Source organism: Plasmodium sp. gorilla clade G2 (genome assembly GCF_900097015.1).
Source record: "Plasmodium sp. gorilla clade G2 genome assembly, chromosome: 14".
Lineage (NCBI taxonomy): Eukaryota > Apicomplexa > Aconoidasida > Haemosporida > Plasmodiidae > Plasmodium > Plasmodium adleri (nom. inval.).
In genome coordinates this window covers 851,360-872,500 of record NC_041706.1, presented here as the reverse complement: position 1 = coordinate 872,500, position 21,141 = coordinate 851,360, and the positions used below count along the sequence as shown (strand labels likewise).

General features: G+C 18.6%; 6 protein-coding genes across 6 annotated transcripts; 2 read left to right on the top strand and 4 right to left on the bottom strand.

The window, feature by feature from the left end:
• Positions 1–1,537: 1,537 nt before the first annotated feature.
• PADL01_1422800 (GTPase, putative) lies at positions 1,538–3,055 on the top strand (the record flags this gene model as incomplete). The annotated part of the gene is made up of 1 exon (XM_028684508.1): positions 1,538–3,055. One exon carries the CDS (start codon positions 1,538–1,540, stop codon positions 3,053–3,055), a length of 1,518 nt encoding a protein of 505 aa, XP_028540579.1.
• A 657-nt stretch (positions 3,056–3,712) lies between these two features.
• On the bottom strand, positions 3,713–5,056 carry PADL01_1422700 (14-3-3 protein, putative; the record flags this gene model as incomplete). The annotated part of the gene is made up of 1 exon (XM_028684507.1): positions 3,713–5,056. One exon carries the CDS (start codon positions 5,054–5,056, stop codon positions 3,713–3,715), a length of 1,344 nt encoding a protein of 447 aa, XP_028540578.1.
• A 2,885-nt stretch (positions 5,057–7,941) lies between these two features.
• PADL01_1422600 (actin-related protein, putative) lies at positions 7,942–9,519 on the top strand (the record flags this gene model as incomplete). Its single annotated transcript, XM_028684506.1, has 1 exon — positions 7,942–9,519. The coding sequence occupies one exon, from the start codon at positions 7,942–7,944 to the stop codon at positions 9,517–9,519; it is 1,578 nt and encodes a 525-aa protein (XP_028540577.1).
• Positions 9,520–10,464: 945 nt separating this feature from the next.
• Positions 10,465–14,046, bottom strand: PADL01_1422500 (conserved Plasmodium protein, unknown function; the record flags this gene model as incomplete). Its single annotated transcript, XM_028684505.1, has 1 exon — positions 10,465–14,046. The coding sequence occupies one exon, from the start codon at positions 14,044–14,046 to the stop codon at positions 10,465–10,467; it is 3,582 nt and encodes a 1,193-aa protein (XP_028540576.1).
• A 1,398-nt stretch (positions 14,047–15,444) lies between these two features.
• On the bottom strand, positions 15,445–17,247 carry PADL01_1422400 (conserved Plasmodium protein, unknown function; the record flags this gene model as incomplete). Its single annotated transcript, XM_028684504.1, has 1 exon — positions 15,445–17,247. One exon carries the CDS (start codon positions 17,245–17,247, stop codon positions 15,445–15,447), a length of 1,803 nt encoding a protein of 600 aa, XP_028540575.1.
• A 1,400-nt stretch (positions 17,248–18,647) lies between these two features.
• Positions 18,648–20,820, bottom strand: PADL01_1422300 (ERAD-associated E3 ubiquitin-protein ligase HRD1; the record flags this gene model as incomplete). Its single annotated transcript, XM_028684502.1, has 4 exons — positions 18,648–18,911; positions 19,256–20,125; positions 20,245–20,508; positions 20,686–20,820. 4 exons carry the CDS (start codon positions 20,818–20,820, stop codon positions 18,648–18,650), a joined length of 1,533 nt encoding a protein of 510 aa, XP_028540574.1.
• Between the last annotated feature and the right edge of the window lie 321 nt (positions 20,821–21,141).

The following is a 21,141-nucleotide window of genomic DNA, read 5'->3' as shown; positions in this document are numbered from 1 at the left end:
AAATAAGTATATATTTTTATAGACACTAAATTTGATCTTATAGTTTGATAATATAGTTAAACAAAGAAAAAGAAATATATTAATAAATACATATGTATATATATATATATATATATATATATATATATATTATATTATATTATATTTTATGATGTTTTTATGAGAGAAGAAAAAAATTTATACACACAAATATAAAGAAGGATGATATATATTCATATAGAGAATAACATTTATTTAAATATAATTTGGATATATATAAAATAATATTTCATGGGTCATGCAAATTAATTTTGCAGAATTATTTTAAAAGAAGTAAAATAAATCAGTATACATATTAATATAGAATGTGAAAAAAAATATTTATTTTTTATTATTTTATGATGTGCTTATAATATTTATTTAGTATTGAAGATTCATTATTATGTACACGTAAAAATAAAAAAATAAAAAAATAAAAAAATTTATATTTTTTAATCAACATCAATTGGAAGGAATAGAAACATTTTATCTTTTTATTATACATATATTATATATATATATATATTTATATTTATGTATATATTTTATTCATCATGTACATAAATAAGAAACAAAAAAGAAGGAAATGATCTATGTTTTATGTGCTTTAAAAGTGCATTTTTTTTTTTTTTTTTTAATACTATTTATTTTTCTATGGATACAAAAATATATATATATATATATTAAGGACAGGATATAAAATACATAAATAATATGGTATTTAGAAAAAATTAAAATATATTTGTTGTCTTATAACCTTATTGATAATAATTATAATAATAATTATTATTATTATTTTTTTTTTTATTTTTTCTTAATTCTTTGTAAACTCTAATAATTTTTTTTCTTTTATCTATATAAAGAGGATTGTAAAATAAGAACAGAAAAAAAAAAGAAAAAATATATATATTTCTTAAGAAAGATAAGATTTTTATAGTTATATAAATTTTTATATCTTATATAAAAAATATATATATATTATATATTATATATATTTTTTTTTTAGATGTTACTATTTAATATATAGTATATATTATATATTATATATATATATTATAATTATATTTATACATATATTATATATATATGTAACAATTATTATACCGTTAAAATTTTTCCTAAGAATTAAAAAAAAAAAAAAAAAATTAATAATAAATAATAAATATTTTAAGTATACTCACATTATATTGTAAAATAAATATTTTTTTAAAAGTGATGGTAAAAAATTTTACCTTGAGGTATAGAAATAAAAATAATTATTAATTTTTTATAAAATGATGTAATGAAATTTTATTGAATAGTGATGGTAAATATTTATTATCATTACATTACATATTTGATGTATTTTTAAATAAATATTTACAATTAAAAAAAAAAAAAAAAAAAAAAAAATATATACTATATATATAATATATATATAATATATATATATATATAATTAATTATTCATTTATTTTAATTTTTTCATCATTATATATTTATATATTATATCTCAAAAAAAAACAATAAAAAAAAGAAAATGATAAAGAAGGGGAGCTTGAAAATAAAAAACCTAAGCGTGGCTAAAAACCGCGTTAATAATGTTAAGGAAAATGGTCGCTTAATAAATAAAGGAAATGGTCAAGAGAAAAAGGAAGCTGAAAAATTAAAAAGATTAAAAATGTATCGTACGAAAGCTAATTTAAAAAAAATGAATCAGAAAATAAATGAAGTGAGAAGAATCGAGCCAAGTATTAAATGGTTTAATAATACTAGAACAATAAGTCAAAATAAATTAGAAATATTTAGAAATAAATTAGAAGAAACAACACATGATCCATTTAGTATTGTTATAAAACGATCTAAAATTCCTGTGGAGTTATTAAAAGATGAAAAAAATGTAGTTACAAAAAAATATAAAAATGAAAACTTTCTTCGTATTGAAAAATATCATGATGTATATAGTAAAAAAAAGAAAAGAAAAAAGCCTAAACTAAATGTTGGTACTTTAGAAGAATATGCAAAACGTGCAGAACAAAAATTATCTTCTTATGAAACAAAAAATGATAATTCTTTAATTGAAAAAAAAAATGAAATAGAAAAAAAATTTAGTAAAGATCAATTATTAAAAATAGGACAATCAAAAAGAATATGGACAGAATTATATAAAGTTATTGATAGTTCAGATATTCTTTTACAAGTATTAGATGCACGTGATCCTATAGGTACAAGATGTAAAAAATTAGAAGAAACATTAAAAAAAGATAGACCCAATAAACATATGATACTAATATTAAACAAAATTGATTTAATACCTGTTTCAGTAGCAGAAAAGTGGATAAAAATACTCTCTAAAGAATATCCAACTATAGCATATCATGCTAATATTAATAAACCCTTTGGAAAAAGTGATTTATTTAATATTATCAGACAATATACTGATTTTTTTAAAAGTCAAAAAAAAAAACATATCCATATTGGATTAATAGGATATCCTAATGTTGGAAAAAGTGCTATTATTAATTCCTTAAAAAAAAAAGTTGTTTGTATTTCAGCATGTATACCAGGACAAACAAAATATTGGCAATTCATAAAACTCACAAATAAAATATATCTTATTGATTGCCCTGGTATCGTACCATATGATATTGAAGATTCTGAAAAAATTTTAAGATGCACCATGAGACTTGAAAAAATTACAAATCCACATTTTTATATTGATGATATTTTTAAAATGGTCAATTTATCTTATATACTCAAAATTTATAAATTACCAGAAGATCTAACATTTAAAAATTCAGAAGAATTTTTAGAGATATTAGCCAAAAAAATGGGAAAACTTCTTAAAGGAGGAGAACCAGATATTACGTCCGTTTCAAAGGTAATAATAAATGATTGGATTAAGGGGAAAATACCTTATTTTGTAAATCCAGATAAATATCTTACGAAAGAGGAAAAAGAACAAAAAGGAGAAAAGGAACAAAAAGGAGAAAAGGAACAAAAAGGAGAAAAAGAACAAAAAGAAGAAAAAGGAGATATAAATGGAAGTGATAAATGAAATAAGTATATATTTGTAAAATAAGGGTCACACTTATATATTTGTGAATATGCATTTATTTTTATTTATTTTTTATTTTTTTTACCTGACTTGTTAATAATATTATATATATATATATATATTATATTATATATTTTTTTTTTTTTTTATTTTTTTTTTTTTTTTTTTTTTTTTTTTTTTATTTATAATGGCTAGATGCCCAAATGGCTATCTATAAATTTGTACATATTTTAATTTATTAAATGATTTATTTTATTATTATATTATACAATTAATTCATTATATATTATCATATTATACCATACCTTATATTTTATTTTATTTTTTTTTTGTTTTCTACATATTTTTATGTTATATATTATTATATACTTCTGGAATATAATATAATTAAAATAACATTAAATACATGAATTGTATACTGAGTAAACATTTTTTAAGAGTTTTAAAAAAAAAAAAAAAAAAAAAATTGTCTTCAAAAATTTATTTTTATTTCAAAGATGTATATTATATATATATATTTATATGAAAAACATTTATGTCTATATAAGCATTTTATTACACAGATTTATAGTACTGCAAAAATGAAAAAAATAAGAAAATACTCCCATACAGAAAAAAATATATATATATATATATATATATATATATATTAATACTTCAGAATGTTAAAAAGAGTATACTATTTTTATTTAATTTTTTAGACCAACGTTTTATGTTGTGTCTCATTTTACTTAAAATTTCTAAACATTTATGTACATGATCTTTATCTTCAATTTGGTCTAATATATTTGAAGATTTGTCAAATATGTCTATACATATATTCAATGCTTTTTGTTCATATCCTAAATTGAAATATAAAAAATAAATGTAGCTACTAGCCAAATTTAAAAAATTAATATCGGTAGGTTTCAAATAAATCATTCCTAAATCTAAAGCTCTTTTAAAGGTTCGTTCCGCTAGTTGTTCATATTTATATTTCACTCCTGTTTCAGTCATATCTGATATTATTTTATATTGATTGGCATTTAAATAAGTATAGAAGAATTTATTTCGTTCATCCTTTATTGTATAAAAAATACAATTTATTAGATTTATTATAGCTTCAGAATTTAAGAGAAATTTATTTTTAATATTATGTCGAATAGATTTACATATATTTTTTTTTACTTGCAAAGTAATACAATTATTATTATTATTATTGTTATGGTTGTTGTTGTGATTATTGTTGTGATTATTACTATAATTGTCGTTGTAACTTTTATTGTGATCATTATTATTATTTGTGCCTTTGTCGTTGTGATGATATGCTTTAAAGGCATATTTATATGATAATATAGTATGATAACTATAAGATCTAAATATATTTTCTAAAGCCTCTTTTTCATTATCATTTAATTCTATATCAGGATAATTCAATCTATGTATCAATAAAAGTATGGCACATGCAAGAGAATAATTATAATCAGCATATTTATATGACATTTTTAAAAAGTTATAAATAGTTTCTCTATTTAATTCAACTTTTATTTCTTCATTACTATTAATTAATACATTTATAATATTATTGTATGTTTCAAAGAGATCTTTATATTTATTTAAGATCTTGTCTTTTATGTATTTTATTTTTTCATCAGTTTCTTTTTCTAATTTTTCAGATATAAAATTATCTTCATCAGAATATGTGTTTTCGTCTAAAGGAAGATTTGTTTTTTTAGGATGGTTTATTATATTATTATAATGAATTTTTTTTTTTTTATTTTTTTTACTTCTATTTAATGTATGAGCATCTATAGTTTGATATGTCCGAGATAAATTTTTGATTTTCTCTTTTCCATTTTTTTTGGTATCATTATAAAGTACATGGTTTTTTATTTTAACATTTCCTTCTACTGTTTTCGATTTCTTAAATTGTACCAAATCTTTTGGCGATTTAATTTTATTTAATTGTATTTTTTTTCTCATTAAATTATTATTATTATTATTATTATTATCATAGTTCATTTTATTATGTTATGTAATTATATATGGATAAGATGATATACATAAAATTGAATTCTCTTTTTTTAACAAGACTATTAGAGAATATAATATTTATATCATATTCTTTTCTTTTGGAAATAATATATCTGTCTCTTTTTTTCTTTTTTGATTTTATCGTTTCCAACGTTTTCTGATTCTTTATTTTTTATATGAATACATTTATCATTCATATATTCATGGCTAATAAATATTTACGAATTTGTTTGTTTTGTTAGTTTTTTTTTGGTTTATATGGCTTTTCTGGTTTTTTTTTTTTGTTTTTATTTGTTTTGTTTTATTATTTTATTTTTTTTTTATGTTATGATATTTTTCATTTTTCAATGGAAAATTCGCATTTTCTTCAATTTTACGTGCATGTAAATTTTTTTTTTTTTTTTTTTTTTTTTTTTTACAAACGTTTTGATGTTATAGCAACAGATGGTTCTGTAAAATTTACTATAAGAAGATTTTTATTCCGTCTTATTATTTTGAAAAAAAAATATGACATGTATATAATTATGAAATTGTTGGTTTCTTTTTTTTGTTGTTGTTTTAAGACATTACAAATATATGTACATATATATATATTTTATATATATATGTTATTTTAATTTTTATAAAAAATATCAGAAATTAAATGTTAAGGTAAATATTTGTTCAAAACATTTTATTACAATAAGAAAAAAAAAAAAAAAAAAAAATTATATATATATATATTATAGTGATAAATTATTTTTGGCTAGTTGAACATATTTTTTCCATAATATATAACATTATATATATATATATATATACATATATTTATTATTTTATTTATTTATTTTCACTCTTTAAATTGTAATAATGTATGAGAATTTAACATATAGAATAACAAAATATGCATCCTTATTTGTTCAAATGTGTAAATATTATAATTTTTGTTAAACCTCTTTTAGGAGGGTATTTTTAATGAGTATATATATATATATATATATATATATAATGTAATTTTTTTTAAATATTATTAGTGGTATACACAATTTTTCACAGTGAATTTATATATTTTTTAAATAGCTATATGGGAAAAATATAAAAAATTTATGAACAAATTTTTTTTTTTTTTTTTTTTTTTAATAAAATATGAAAATTTAATAAAATTTTACCTGAACTGTTCATAATTTTTATAAACGCATGAATAAAAAAAAATAATAAGAGTTAACATTTATAGAATAAATATAAATTGACTATATTGTACGTATTTAGGGACTTATCAAAATGGGATAAAATAATGTACAACATATATATATATATATATATATATTATATTTTGAGTATAGAACAATTTTTTTTTGTTGTGTCTTAACATTTTGAATTAATTATATTTATATGGTGTACTATAATAATGTTCATTATATTTATAGAATACTTTAAATTTTAATTATTTGATTTTTATAAAAAAAAATAATAAGAAAAATTAACCATAACCATCATTTTAATATCATACAGAATAGAATATAACCATATTTTTTTTTATATAAATCTTATTAATATTTTAAAAAAGTGTATTATACACTTAATTCATTTTATTATTTTTTAAAATGAATAAATATATATGAAAATAGATCCTTCTAAATATAAAATTGAAATAATGAACTTACATATAATTGATATTATATCCAAGTACACAAATTATAATATTTTTCTTCCTCTCTATAAATAATTCTAACAATATATAATAAATGAATATATCTAATAATAAAAATTATTAAAATACAATAAAAAAAAAAAATAAATAAATAATAAATAATAAATAAATAAGTAAATAAGTAAATAAATAAATCCAATTAATAATACAACCTAGTATATATGTAATATATATATATAATTATCTTTTTTAGTTCATTATCTTTAGAAAATTTGATATTCTTATTTCTTTTTTTCTTTTTTTCTTTTTTTCTTTTTTTCTTTTTTTCTTTTTTTCTTTTTTTCTTTTTTTCTTTTTTTCTTTTTTTCTTTTTTTCTTTCTTTTTTTTATTTTATTTTATTTTATTTTATTTTATTTTTTTTTATCTATATTTAACTACTCATTTTGCCATTATTACTATTTTTTTATCTTCATAAATATGTTGTAAATTTTTCAAATAAATAATTTTCAAACATACTGATTATTATAAAGTCTTATCTAGAGAACACCATTTAAATAATATTTTCAAAATAATATATTATTATTAATAATTATTAATATGTATTTTTTTTATTTTATTTTATTTTATTTTATTTATTTTTTTTTTTTTTATACCTAATTATCCCTATGAAAAAACAAACTATAGTATATATATATATATTTATATATATATTATATTTATATATATATAATGTATGTATAAATTAATATATATTTATATTATTATATATATGTATAATCATTAATCTAATTAAAACAAATATATATTATTATAAATAATTACATTTAATAATAGATAATTTTAATATTTTTTCTTTACCTATTTTTTTTTTTTCTTTCTGACCCATGGGTATACAATTTTAATAGCAAGAAAAAAATTGAAAAAAGTAATATGTTTTTAAAGAATTGTAAATAAATATATTATTATATATATAGAAAATATAAATTAAAAATAAATAATAAATTGAGGAAGCCTTATATATAAAATGAAAAATATGTATCATCATAAAGGATAATAATAACATATATGTAAAAAATATAGATATATATATATATTATTACATATATAATATCAATATATCAATATATCAATATATTTATAATTATATTTTTTGTTGTTTTAATTTTTTTTTTTGAGATACACATACATATCCAGTAAGGACAAAGGAACACATTTAATTTAAAAAAAGAAAAAAAAAAAAATATGAAATTAAAAGATGATGAAAATGTAAGTTTTTTATGTGGAGGAGAAGATATATCATCGCTAGTAGTAGATTTAGGTTTTTATAGTTGTAAAATAGGACACAATCAAGAAGATACTCCACGTATATTTTTGAATAGTATATGCGGAGAAAAAGAATTAAATGATGAAGATAATAATTATATGAATGGATCTTTAAAAAATATAAATTATAAAGAATTAAAGTTTCCTTTAAATTTATATAATAGAAATGAAAATATAAAAATAAAACCATTATTTTATAAAGATGATAATAATGATGATATAAAATTAAATGCCGATGTTTTTGAAAAAATATTAGAATATTCTATTGAAGGTGTAGAGATAGGTAAAGTTTTTGAATGTGCTGATGATATAATAATGGATCCTATAAAATTAGGTGGATTAAATCTAAAATTTGAAGAGCATCCAATATTATTAACAGAATTTAATATGCATAATCATAAAATAAGAGAAGAAATGACAGAAATATTATTTGAAAAATATAATATCCCTGCATTATATTTTTCAAAGAAAGCAAAACTAACATCCTTTAGCCTAGGTAGATCTACATCTTTAATTATAGATATTGGATATAATTCTTTGAATATAAATCCAGTATATGAAGGATATGTTCTTCAAAAAAATTCATTGGAATATAATATAGGAGGAGAATATTTTGATAAAATAATATATGAGCAATTAAAAAAAGACAATGTAAATATTGTTCCTTATTTTGTGTTTTGTAATGGTAATAATAATAGGAATACATCCTATAACAATAATATAAATGATAATAATCAAAGTTATTATGACAATAAAAATAATAGTGGTACTGATAATAATCATGGTAATAGCTATAATAGCTATAATAACTATAATAACTATCAAGATAATTCTTCACAAAATATTTTGAACCCTTTTTATAATATACATCATTCATATAAAGAAGAATGTATTCTAGATGTAATTCGATATATGAAAGAAAGCGTTTGCAAAACACGTATTATAAATGATGAATTTAAATGCGAGGATAAAAAAAATAGTATACAAATCAATACAAATTTGAAAGATGAAAATAACATACAAATATCTAATGACAATAATATAAAAGATGGATCATTAAAAGAAGAATTTTTTGAATTACCAGATGGATATAAAATTAATATTTATAAATATAAATATGATATTTCTGAACATTTATTTCAATCCATACCATCTCTAAACAATTTTAAAGGATTACCACAGTCAATTATAAATTGTATTATATCAACAGATGTTGATATTAGAAAAGAACTTTTACAATCTATTGTTATTACAGGAGGTTCATCATTATTCCCAGGTCTTATTGAAAGGTTACATAATTCATTAAAAGAAAAAGAATGTTTTACACAATCAAATAAATTCAAAATCTTAAATATGACTTCATTAGTAGAACACAAATATTCTTCTTGGCTAGGTGGATCCATTTTAGCTAGCCTGGGAACATTTCAACAAATGTGGGTTTCTAAAAAGGAATATCATGACTCAGGACATAATATCATATATGATCGATGTTTTTAAAAAGAAAAAAAAAAATAAAATAAAATAAAATAAGGATATATGTTAATATATATTAACATATAATTATTAATACTTTACTATACTCATACTGTTCAATATTATATATATATATAATATATTTATATAATTTTGCTTTTTATTTTTTTTGTAAGAATTTTCGGTCCTCGAATTAAATAGGACAAATAAATATTCTACACCATATATATGTATATATAAATATTATATATATATATATATATATATATATATATATTTATTTATTTATCTTTTTTTTGTTTTTGTAACAGTTTATGCTTTTATTCATATTGTAAAAAGAAACACATTTCTTTAATTATTAAAATGAATGTTTGATTTAAGTCTCACTTTTTTTAATATAAGCAAATATATAAAAACAAACACACATAATATATATATATATATTATATATTTATATATGTGTGTATTTTTTCGTATTAGGGGAAAAAACAAAAATATTAAAGAAAAATATTCCAAAATAAAGTATTCATAATATTTATCATGTCACATTATATTTATTTTACTTTTTATCCTTTTTAATATACATATTGAAAATTACAAATTTATATTTTTTAAAATAAAACAAATTTATGAATAATGCTTTAAAAAAAAAAAAAAGATTCATGGATAACTGAAATATATTTAATCAAAAAAAGATATAATATAAATGTAAACAAAAAGGAAATTAATATATACACATATGATATTATTTTTAAATACAACATCATTATAAAAAAAAAAAAAAAAATAAAATAAAATAAAATAAAAATTCATTTTACATTTGTTAAATGTAAGAGTCATATGATCAAAATAATATCTCATAAATATATATATATATATATATATATATATATATATATATATATATACATATAATATGTACTAATTTTCCCCTGAGCTATTTATATAATATACATATATTTTTTCTTTTCATTCATTTTCTACACTTTTAAAATCCTTTAAAAAGTTATCTATAACAGTCTGTGGTATTTTTGATATCTGTTCATAGTCATTATTTAAAGATGCCAATATTTTTTCCCATAGACATTCTCCTTTATAAGAATTAGAAGACACATGTCCGCATGTTGAATTATCAAAATAATTGTTAATATTATTACTAGTTGTGTCATTAGATGTATTAAATATAATGTTAGATAATAATTCTTTATTGTCACAATTTATTGCTATCCAATAATCATTATTCAATTCATCAATGAGTTGGTTCATATCCCATGTAGCCTTTCCAATAAATCTTTTTATCAATTTTTTATGACCACCGTTCATGTTATTATGATCACCGTTCATGTTATTATGATCACTGTTCATGTTATTATGACCATCGTTCATATTATTATGACCATCGTTCATATTATTATGAACATCATTCATATTATTATCATTTATGATATTACAATGTTTGATATTGTACTGCTCATCATTCATTTTAGATATAGTTGAGCATGTGAAATTATTTGTTGAGTTATCATTTAGGATAACATTATTATTATGTATAATATTTATATTATCATTCATATTTACGTTATTTAAAACATTTAAGCTGTTGTTCATACTTACATTATTTAACATATTTATTTTTTCATTCGTGCTAATAGTTTCGTTTACACTTTCGTTTGAACTTCCATTTACACCTTCGTTCACACCTTCATTATACCCTTCATATATCAAATCATTCACCACGACATTTTTCGAATATTTTTTCATATTATGTAAAATGGTTAATCCAGGTAAAGGGCCTCCTAGCCAAAACAAATTTACTGGGTTTCCTAATAAATAGTTTGCATGTATTTTATTTGAGTTAATTTTATTTATAGAAGATACTTTATTATTTTTTTGATTTGTTTCATTATTATGTATAATTTCTTGATTTTGTGATTCGTTATAATTATTATCTTTTATAGCATGGTTATATTCACCATTTTGATGTTCCAATTTATCATTTGTTTTATTTACATGGTCGTAATTATCTACTTCTTCTTCGTCTTCATCATAACTATCTTCTTCATCCTCTTCATCATAACTATCTTCTTCATCCTCTTCATCATAACTATCTTCCTCATCTTCATCTTCATCATAACTATCTTCCTCATCTTCATCTTCGTCTTCGTCTTCGTCATCGAGTTCTTCCTGTTCAGTATCATAAACATTATCGTGATTCTTCATTTGTGTGTCTGTTTCATTTTCATCTATCTTATCATAAATTCCTGTATTTGTAGTATTAATTGTTGAATTGTTTGCGCCATCGTTATTTCTTTTATTGTAATTTTTATATTTTTTATTTTTTTTCTTTTTTTCATTTTGTTTTGGATCGTAATTGAGTTGATTGGTTTCTTTAAATTTTTGAATTTTTTTATGAATTAATTCTTTTTCTTCTTCTGTTAATTTTTTATCTTCTTGATGATTTTTTGTTTCTATATGATTATTGTCGAATGTGTTAATTTTATTTTTATTTTTTTCTTTATCAAATATATGTATTCTATTATTAATGATAACAACTTTCCATTTGTTGTATTTTTCAAAATAAATTTTATAGAATTCGTTTAGGAATTGTAATTTTTTAATTTCATTTTTAATATCTGTCATGGAACCTATATTATATGAAGGTAAGAATCGTAAGTACAAAGGAACTTTATTTAATTTGATAATATAATGAGTGATAATATCTAATAGATGTTCATCCATCATAACAAAAAAATTATTTTTTTTTTTTACTTTTTTATTCATATGATATTTAGTAGAACTACGAAATTGTATTCTTAAAAACATTTCTTGTAAATCTTTTAATGTTGGAAAATCATCTGAATTATTTGTTTGATTATTATATTTTAAATCTTTTTTTTTTTCTATTTGATATTTTTTTTGTTCTAATAAATAGTTATATTTTTTCTTGTTACTTTTTAATAATTCATTATTCTTAAAATGTTTTATATTATTATTAGAAATTTCATTTTTTTCTTGACAATTTATTTCTCCTTGTATATTATCTTCTTCATTGCAATGACTATGTTTATTCTCATCACATATTTTAGATATATTATTTTTAATTGATAAATTCTTTTCATTATTTATTATATTATCATTTATATTTTTTTCATTATATATAACATTATTATCTTCTAAAGTATCACAATTATTTCTCATATTATTTTGAATAGTCTTTTCTTCATCATCTTTTATGTTGTCATATACGTTATTCTTTTCTTTGCCATTGGATATATAATCTCCTATTATATCATGAATAAATTTTTTCTTTCTTAAGTATATCTTATTTAAAATTTTATTTATTTCTCTGTTATTTGACATTTCCATATAATCATTATATAAAGGATGTTTGTTTAATATAAGACCACAAACGATATTATTTTTTTCTTTATGTGTAATCAGAATAACAGCTCTATTCCATAGAGGGTTTGAAGTTAATGGGTGTGATATTAATATGGTTCCCTTTTTAATTTCATTTTTATGAATACTTTTTTTCAGAACATTATTTTTATTTTTGTTTAAATGATTCATTTTATTAAATAATAAATTCGAAATTGAATTATCCTTACTGGTCAAATTATTATTATTTACAGGTGCATCACTAATATGTTGATTATTATAATTTATATTGTTTGAAATATTATCATCACTGTTTTTAAGATCATCGTTGTTTTTAAGATCATTATTGTATTTAATATCATCACTGTTTTTAAGATCATTATTGTATTTAATATCATCACTATTTTTAATATCATCACTATTTTTATTATAATCACCATTTTTATTATCATCACCATTTTTATTATAATCACCATTTTTATTATCATCACCCTTTTTAATAACATTGATTGTATTTTTTACACTGTCAAAGTTGTCACTCACATGAGATATTTCTTGAAAGGAAGCTTTATGTGATCTTCTATTCATCATATACTTTTTTTTTAAAGTATACGATTTTTTACTCTTTTTATTTTTTTTATTTTTTTCATTCTCATACAATGTATCATTATAATCATGCATCGAATTCTTTCTTCTATCATTAGTATTATTAAAATGTATCATTGTTAAATTTTTTTTAAATAAAAACTCTTCTTCTTTCGAAGCCCAGATATTTTTATTATAAACCATGTTCATAATATTTTTCTCTACATTATTTTGTATATTCATATTATTATTAGATGATACATTTGTAAATAAATTTTTTATTCTTCCTAAATGTCTTATAGCTGTAAAACCTATATTGTATACTTGTTCATCATTTATATTTCTTCTCATATATTTTAATAATTCTCCTCTTAATTTTTTATTACTTGATTTTATAGGACAATAATGTGTATTGTTGTTTAAATAATGTTTCATAAAATCATTATATTTATCACACTTCTCATTTTCATATCTATAAATATTTGACAAAAAACATTTCCACATATCATATTCATCAAAAAATTCAGATATCCTTCCTACAGTTCTTATTAAAGAACGTAACACTTTCTGGTTTTCTTGTATTGACATTCTCTTTTGGTTAGCTTTTTTTTTTTTTTTTTTTTATACTAATTATTTGAACCTTTAAAGTGTTACCTTATATTATATAATCATATGGAAGGTATTTTATAACATCCATCAAATATTACAGAAAAAATAAAATATATATAAATAAATAAATAAATATATATATATATATATATATATATAACACATTAATTTATTTTAATATTATCAATATGTGAAAATATTTTATGCTTTTTTTTTTTTTTTATCTTTCTACTTTTATATTTATAAAATTTTAACATATATATAATAAAACATTCATATGAAAATTTATTCATAAATAATGATAAATAAAATTGACAATATAATAAATATATATATATATATATATATATATATAAATATTTATGAATGAATGAAAAATTCCACAAGAAAGATAAACTCATATATAAATATATATATATATATATATATATATATATATATATATATATATATTTATATATAAATTATATAATATAATTATATTTTATATGTATTATATAATTTATATATGATTCACGAGATATAATTTTTCTTTTTTTTTTTTTTCATTATATCCTACCACATCTTATTCATTTATTATTACTTTAGTTTTGTCATTATAATATACTTTTCATTTTTATATTTTATTTTGGTGAATTGCTAAAATGAAGAAAAAAACAAAAAAAAAAAAAAAAAAAGAGAAAAAAAATAAAAACAAAGAAAAGAGCGCATCTGTATACAAGCTATTAAAAGGATATCATATATATATATAAATATTATATAATATATATATTATATATATATATATATATATTATGCATAAAAAATATTTATAATATAAATCAATAAGTATAATATATATTAATACATTTATATATAAATATATCTATTTATTATAATCCTCATAAAATAGAAGAAATTTTTTTTAAACCTTCAATTCCATATATTCAAAGGAACCATATTATATATGAAAGAGTATGCAATAATAATAATTTTTTTTTTTTTTTTTTATAATAATTATGTGTATAATATATATAAAATAAAGGTATTGTTATTTTATAAACGGTGAAAAATATATATATATATATATATTTATATGAATAGTATATTAAATAAGTTGTTCATTTCGATGATTATACAATAAAGATAACAATGAAAGAAGAAAGAAGCTGGATTGTATAATTAGATTAAAGAATTTATCATTATATATATGTAAGAAAAATTTCACATGAATATGTATATATATATATATATATATATATATATGGGCACATTAAAAAAGACTTAAAAAATGTATTCATTTTGTAGATGACAAAAAAAAAAAAAAATAAAATAAAATAAAATAAATATATACACATAACATATACATGTCCATAATGTTCACCCCCCCTTGATATATTAAAACTTGAATGAAGATGGTTTTTTAACACTTTTCACAAATTTCGTATTTTTGAAATCATGAAACGTTGCATATTTTTTATTTAAAGTGTCTGTATTATCATCTTTTCTTAAAATATTTCTTATTTGTTTACTGATAAGAAAGAAATTGTGTACTTGATTTTTTTGGTTATTTTTTTCAAGGCCTATTTTGAAATTATCTATAATATTATCCTCATCATGATATTCTAACAATATTTGTAATGCTTGTTTTATATATTTTTTAGTATCCTCTAATTTTGCATTTATAAAATCTAAGAAAGGTGATGCAAAATCTCTTATACGGAATTTTATTAATTCTTTTTGTGGTAAGTTTTTTAAAAACAAATAAACAAAATAAGACAATTTTTTGGATATAGAAGAATTCTTATCATTCGAATAGGAACATATTAATCTTAACATCTCATAGTTGTTTATGTTATTACTATGTAACATAAATTCTTCAATTGCATTAGTTACACATTTATTTAAAAAATTATTTTTTATATCCAATTTTTTTATAATATGTGGAAATATATAAACAAAAAATTTACATAAAATAGCCTTCTCTTCCTTTAAACTCTTACATATGTATGTTATAGTTAAAAAACTGTTCTTACATATACAGGAACGAACACTACAACAGTAATTTATTATATGAGGAATGATAATCTCCAAATTATTCCATTCCTTAAATTTATTACAATTTTTTGATAAAATCTGAATGTTTGTTAAACAAATAAAATCGTTCATCCAATTTATTTCGCTAGGACCTTCTTCACCTGAACATTCATTTTTAGCTATACATTGATTTTTAGCTGTACAATTATTTTCACCTGAACATTCATTTTTACCTGAACATTCATTTTTAGCTGTACAATTATTTTCACCTGAACATTCATTTTTACCTGAACATTCATTTTTAGCTGTACATTCATTTTTACCTGAACATTTATTCTCATTAACACAACTTTTTCCCTTTTCGCAATAATTACAATTTTTCGCATTCTCACACCAATCACCATTTTGATGCTCTTTTTTTGTTATGGTATCCTCTTTTTTAATATTTGTTTTTAAAATTTTCTGTTGAACAGTGCAGTTCAATTTAGCTATATTTCCTTCCACCTTTTTTATATTATAATAATTTTGATCATTATTATTTTTCCTTTGCAGATTATTTGATGTACCTTTTACTTTCGTATCTTGGTCCTGAACTTTAAAAAAATACGTTATAATATCATCATAAATAAGTGAAAGTGCAAATTCATCATAATTATTTTTTATACACACATCTTCTTTTTCTTTTTCTTTTTCTTTTTCTTTTTCTTCTACACCTATATCATTTTCTCCTTTATTTAAATTAAAATTATCACAGTTTTTATTTTGAGTATGGTCCTTTTTATCATTATTTTTAATATTAATAAGATTAGTGTTTTTTTCTTTTATGCATTCATTAAAACATTCCTTTTTGTCCTTAAAAAAATGTTCATTTTTTTTATTAATTAAACCATATGGTAAATTATAAAATGATGGTAATTCTTCCCATTCATAATATTTTATAAGAAAGTCAGGTAGGGTATTTTCATCTGCGTGATTTTTACTTGGATATGTTTTTTTTATATTTCTATTATATTCGTTTTCAATAGATTCTTCTAAACATCCATCTACTACCCTTTTTTTGTTATTATATTTACATTCATTATTATTACTATTATTATTATTGTTATTATTATTGTAATGGTTTTCATTCTTACCATTATTTGCGGAAATAGTAATTTGCGTCATTCTTATTATAAGTGGAAAAAAAAAAAAAAAAAAAAAAAAAAAACAACTACCTATTTTAAATATTATTTGTGCACGTAAAAAGTTAATTATAAAAATATAACAAAATAAACAAAGGAATAAATATGTAATCAAATAAATAAACACAAAAAATATACATATATAAATATATATTTTTTTTTTTTTCAGGGTATGCTCTTATTTATATAAGAATAAAAAGCAGAAGTAAATAAAAAGTTGGTACACAAAAGATCATATATAAAAATTGTGATCATTTTTTCATATCTTCTTTTTTTCACTTTATTAGAAAAAAAAAAAAAAAAAAGGTTCGGAAGTATTCTATTTATCTCTTTATGAGATATAATATATCTTACATATAAAATATAATATTTCGGTATATGTTTTTTTTATACTAAAGTTTATAAAAATAAAAAAGGAAGAGGAATGCGTAAACATTATATATTATATATATATTAAATGATATGTACTTTTTTCATTTTGGTATATATTAAAATATTTTATATGTATATCATTTAATGTATTTATGTCTAAACATATATATATTATATATATATATAATTAGAAATTTATTATATGTGTTATATATATATTTATATATATGTATATATATTATTAAAATATATGAACTGCAAATAAAGAGGAACAAAATGCATATATAATTTTTCTTTAAATTCATTATAAATGAATATTATTCATATACATATATATATAATATATTATAATTAAATACATTTAAACTATATTATTATTTTTGTTTACAAAATAATAGGTAATAATAATAATATTTAAAAAAAAAAAAATAATAAATAAATGAAATAAAAAAAAAAAAAAAAAAAAAAAATGCATTTTAATACATTTATATAATTATATATATTATATATATATATTTATATATATAGAGTGTGGTGCCAACATTTTTGGGGAAGGTATTTTTTTCTATAAAAATATTTATATAATTATACATATTATATATATATATATATATATTATTAAATGCTGAAATAAATAATTTAATATCTTTTTATTTTTTTAAAGTGTATATATTTTTAAACATCCAATAAAGATATATCAAATATATGTAAATATATATATATATATATATATTATATATTATATATATATAAAGTGTACAAAAAAAAATATAAAATAATAAATAAATAAAATAAAATAATACAGTATAATATAATATAATATAATAAAGATAAGGAAAAAATTAAGACAAATAAGAAAATAAAAAAATAATAACAAACTTACGAAAACAAGGTAGTCAAAAATATAAAGAATAAAATGTATTAAGTAATAATATGTGTACATATATATGTATATATATATATATATATATATATATTTTTATTTTAATTTATTTCTAAAATAAAAGCATATCATAATGTTGAATATATATCTTTAGTATATTTCATATCTGTAATTAAAACTTTTTCTATATATTCCTTGAAACCTTTCATTTGAGGTATATGAGAAATCTTATTTAAATATTTTTGCACCTCATCATCTTCCATATTATTTAATATATTATAATTTATAGATCCATATATGTTTCTTAACATTACATTTGCTGGCACAGAACTATGATTTATTTTATCAATTTCTTTTAGGCAAACCAAACTTAGTTCCCTATAATAATTGCACTGAAAAAAAAAAAAAATAAAAATAAATATATATATATATATATTTATATGTATATATTTGAATATTTGCATGAACAGTTCATGTAAAATATATATATATATATATAAAATACATTAACATTTACATGAACAGTTCAGGTAAAAAAAAATAAAAAAAAATTTACACAAAGGTAAAAATATATATAATAATATATTAAAAATGTACACATATATATATATATATATATATATATTAGAAATACTAAATTGCACACATTTCAGATATTTCACACATTTCAGATATTTCACACATTTCACATATTTTATATATTTCTTTTATTTAATATGCATCGTAATATTATTACCATGTCCATCAAAATTTTTATTTGCTCCTTTGAATTCATATTTTTATTTAAGGGTGTATAGTATTCCTGATTGACATTTAAATTAGTTACAATATTTTGGTCATTTAAATACATAGATTGATCGCTTATAAGAAAGTTAGGTTTTGTAATTATTTCTTGTATGGTAGGTTGTTCTATTTTTTCATTTTGTTTTTCGTTTTGTGTTGTATCATTCTCTGATTTATTTTGTTCGTTCTTTGCGTATGGTTTTATTTCGGTTCTACAGATAGGACACGTTTGTTGTTGTATGAACCATGATTTTAAACAATCTACATGAAAAATATGTGAGCATGATAATTTTTTGGATCCTTCTTTTAAATCATCTCTACATATGATACAAGTTCCAGCTTCTTTTAATTCTTCTTCTGTTGCATTTGCGAATTTTGTTTCAATATTTTTGGTGAGTTCTCTATATTTTTGAAAAGATTTAAATCTTGAAATGAGTGTTTTTACGACATGTATAATATCTGCAGTCATATGTAAAGGCAAGTTACTGAAATTGTTTAAAACAAATACTAGTATGAAAACTAAAAATATTATCAAACTCATAATATCATGTAAGATATCTAGAAAAAACAAAATGGTGGCTTTTGAAGACAATCCATTTGGCGATCTCAAATCAATTACATTAACAAAAAATTTACATATGGATATTTGACATGACTCAAATATACTTAAGCATTCAAAAAATAACCATAAATACATGGTCGAATTTTTTAAGGAATTCTTATAAAAGTAAGTGAACAACGTAAGGTTCGCAATTGAGAGTAGGCACATAAAAATAAACAATTTAACTAGAACTCGTGTTCTAGGTACACCCAATTCAAAAATCTAAAAAAATAAAATAAATAAATAAATAAATAAATATATATATATATATATATATATATATATATATATACATATGTATCATTATTTTTATTTTTATATGTATATTTCTTTCTTTTTACATTTGAAACTCGAGAATATAAGACCAAGTGATATGCCTTAAGGATAACTATGATAGATAAATATTTAATTAAGATGATGGAAGAAACCTCTTTTCCATTTATTGTAGGTTTAGATAACACTAAAAATAAGATGGTATCCATTATAAAAGCCCTGGCATTATCTATAAGCTGTTCGACTTCTAAGTATCTGAGTTCTCCAATAAAAACGTTTAATAGTAATTTACATAATACTATAAACACCATTAAAAAAAAATTATAAATTATCTTCAAAAAAAAAAAAAAAAAAAAAAAAAAAAATAAAAAAAATAAAATAAAATAAAATAAAATAATTAGGTGGATAGCATAATGTAATTATATATATATATATATATATATATATATATATGTATGTATTTATTTGTATCCACACGTATTATATTCCTTTTTTTATATTTTCATTACTGTTCTTGGGAATTTTTCTGTTGATAAATATACTACAGCTAAATAAAATTCATCATATTTCATAAAAGCATACATTAAAATAAAAGCCAAACCTAAATGGCTTAAGAGTATATATAATCTCATATTGAGCTCCATTTTTTTATGTTTCTTTTTTTTTGACTCATCAATAAGTAATAAACAAAAAAAAAAAACAAAAAAAAAAAAAAAAAGGGAAAAAATATATGGCAAACGTTTCTATATATATAAATATATATTATATATATTGCATATATTGTATATATTTATATATTTATTCTTTACTAGTATGTTATATGATAATTTTTATTTTTTTAAATGAATGAAACTTTTTTTATAAATAACAAAATATATGCATGATACTTAAAATACCTTAACCCTCACCCAAAAAAAAAAAAAAAAAAAAGAAAAAAAAAAAAAAAAATAATAAAAAAAATAAAA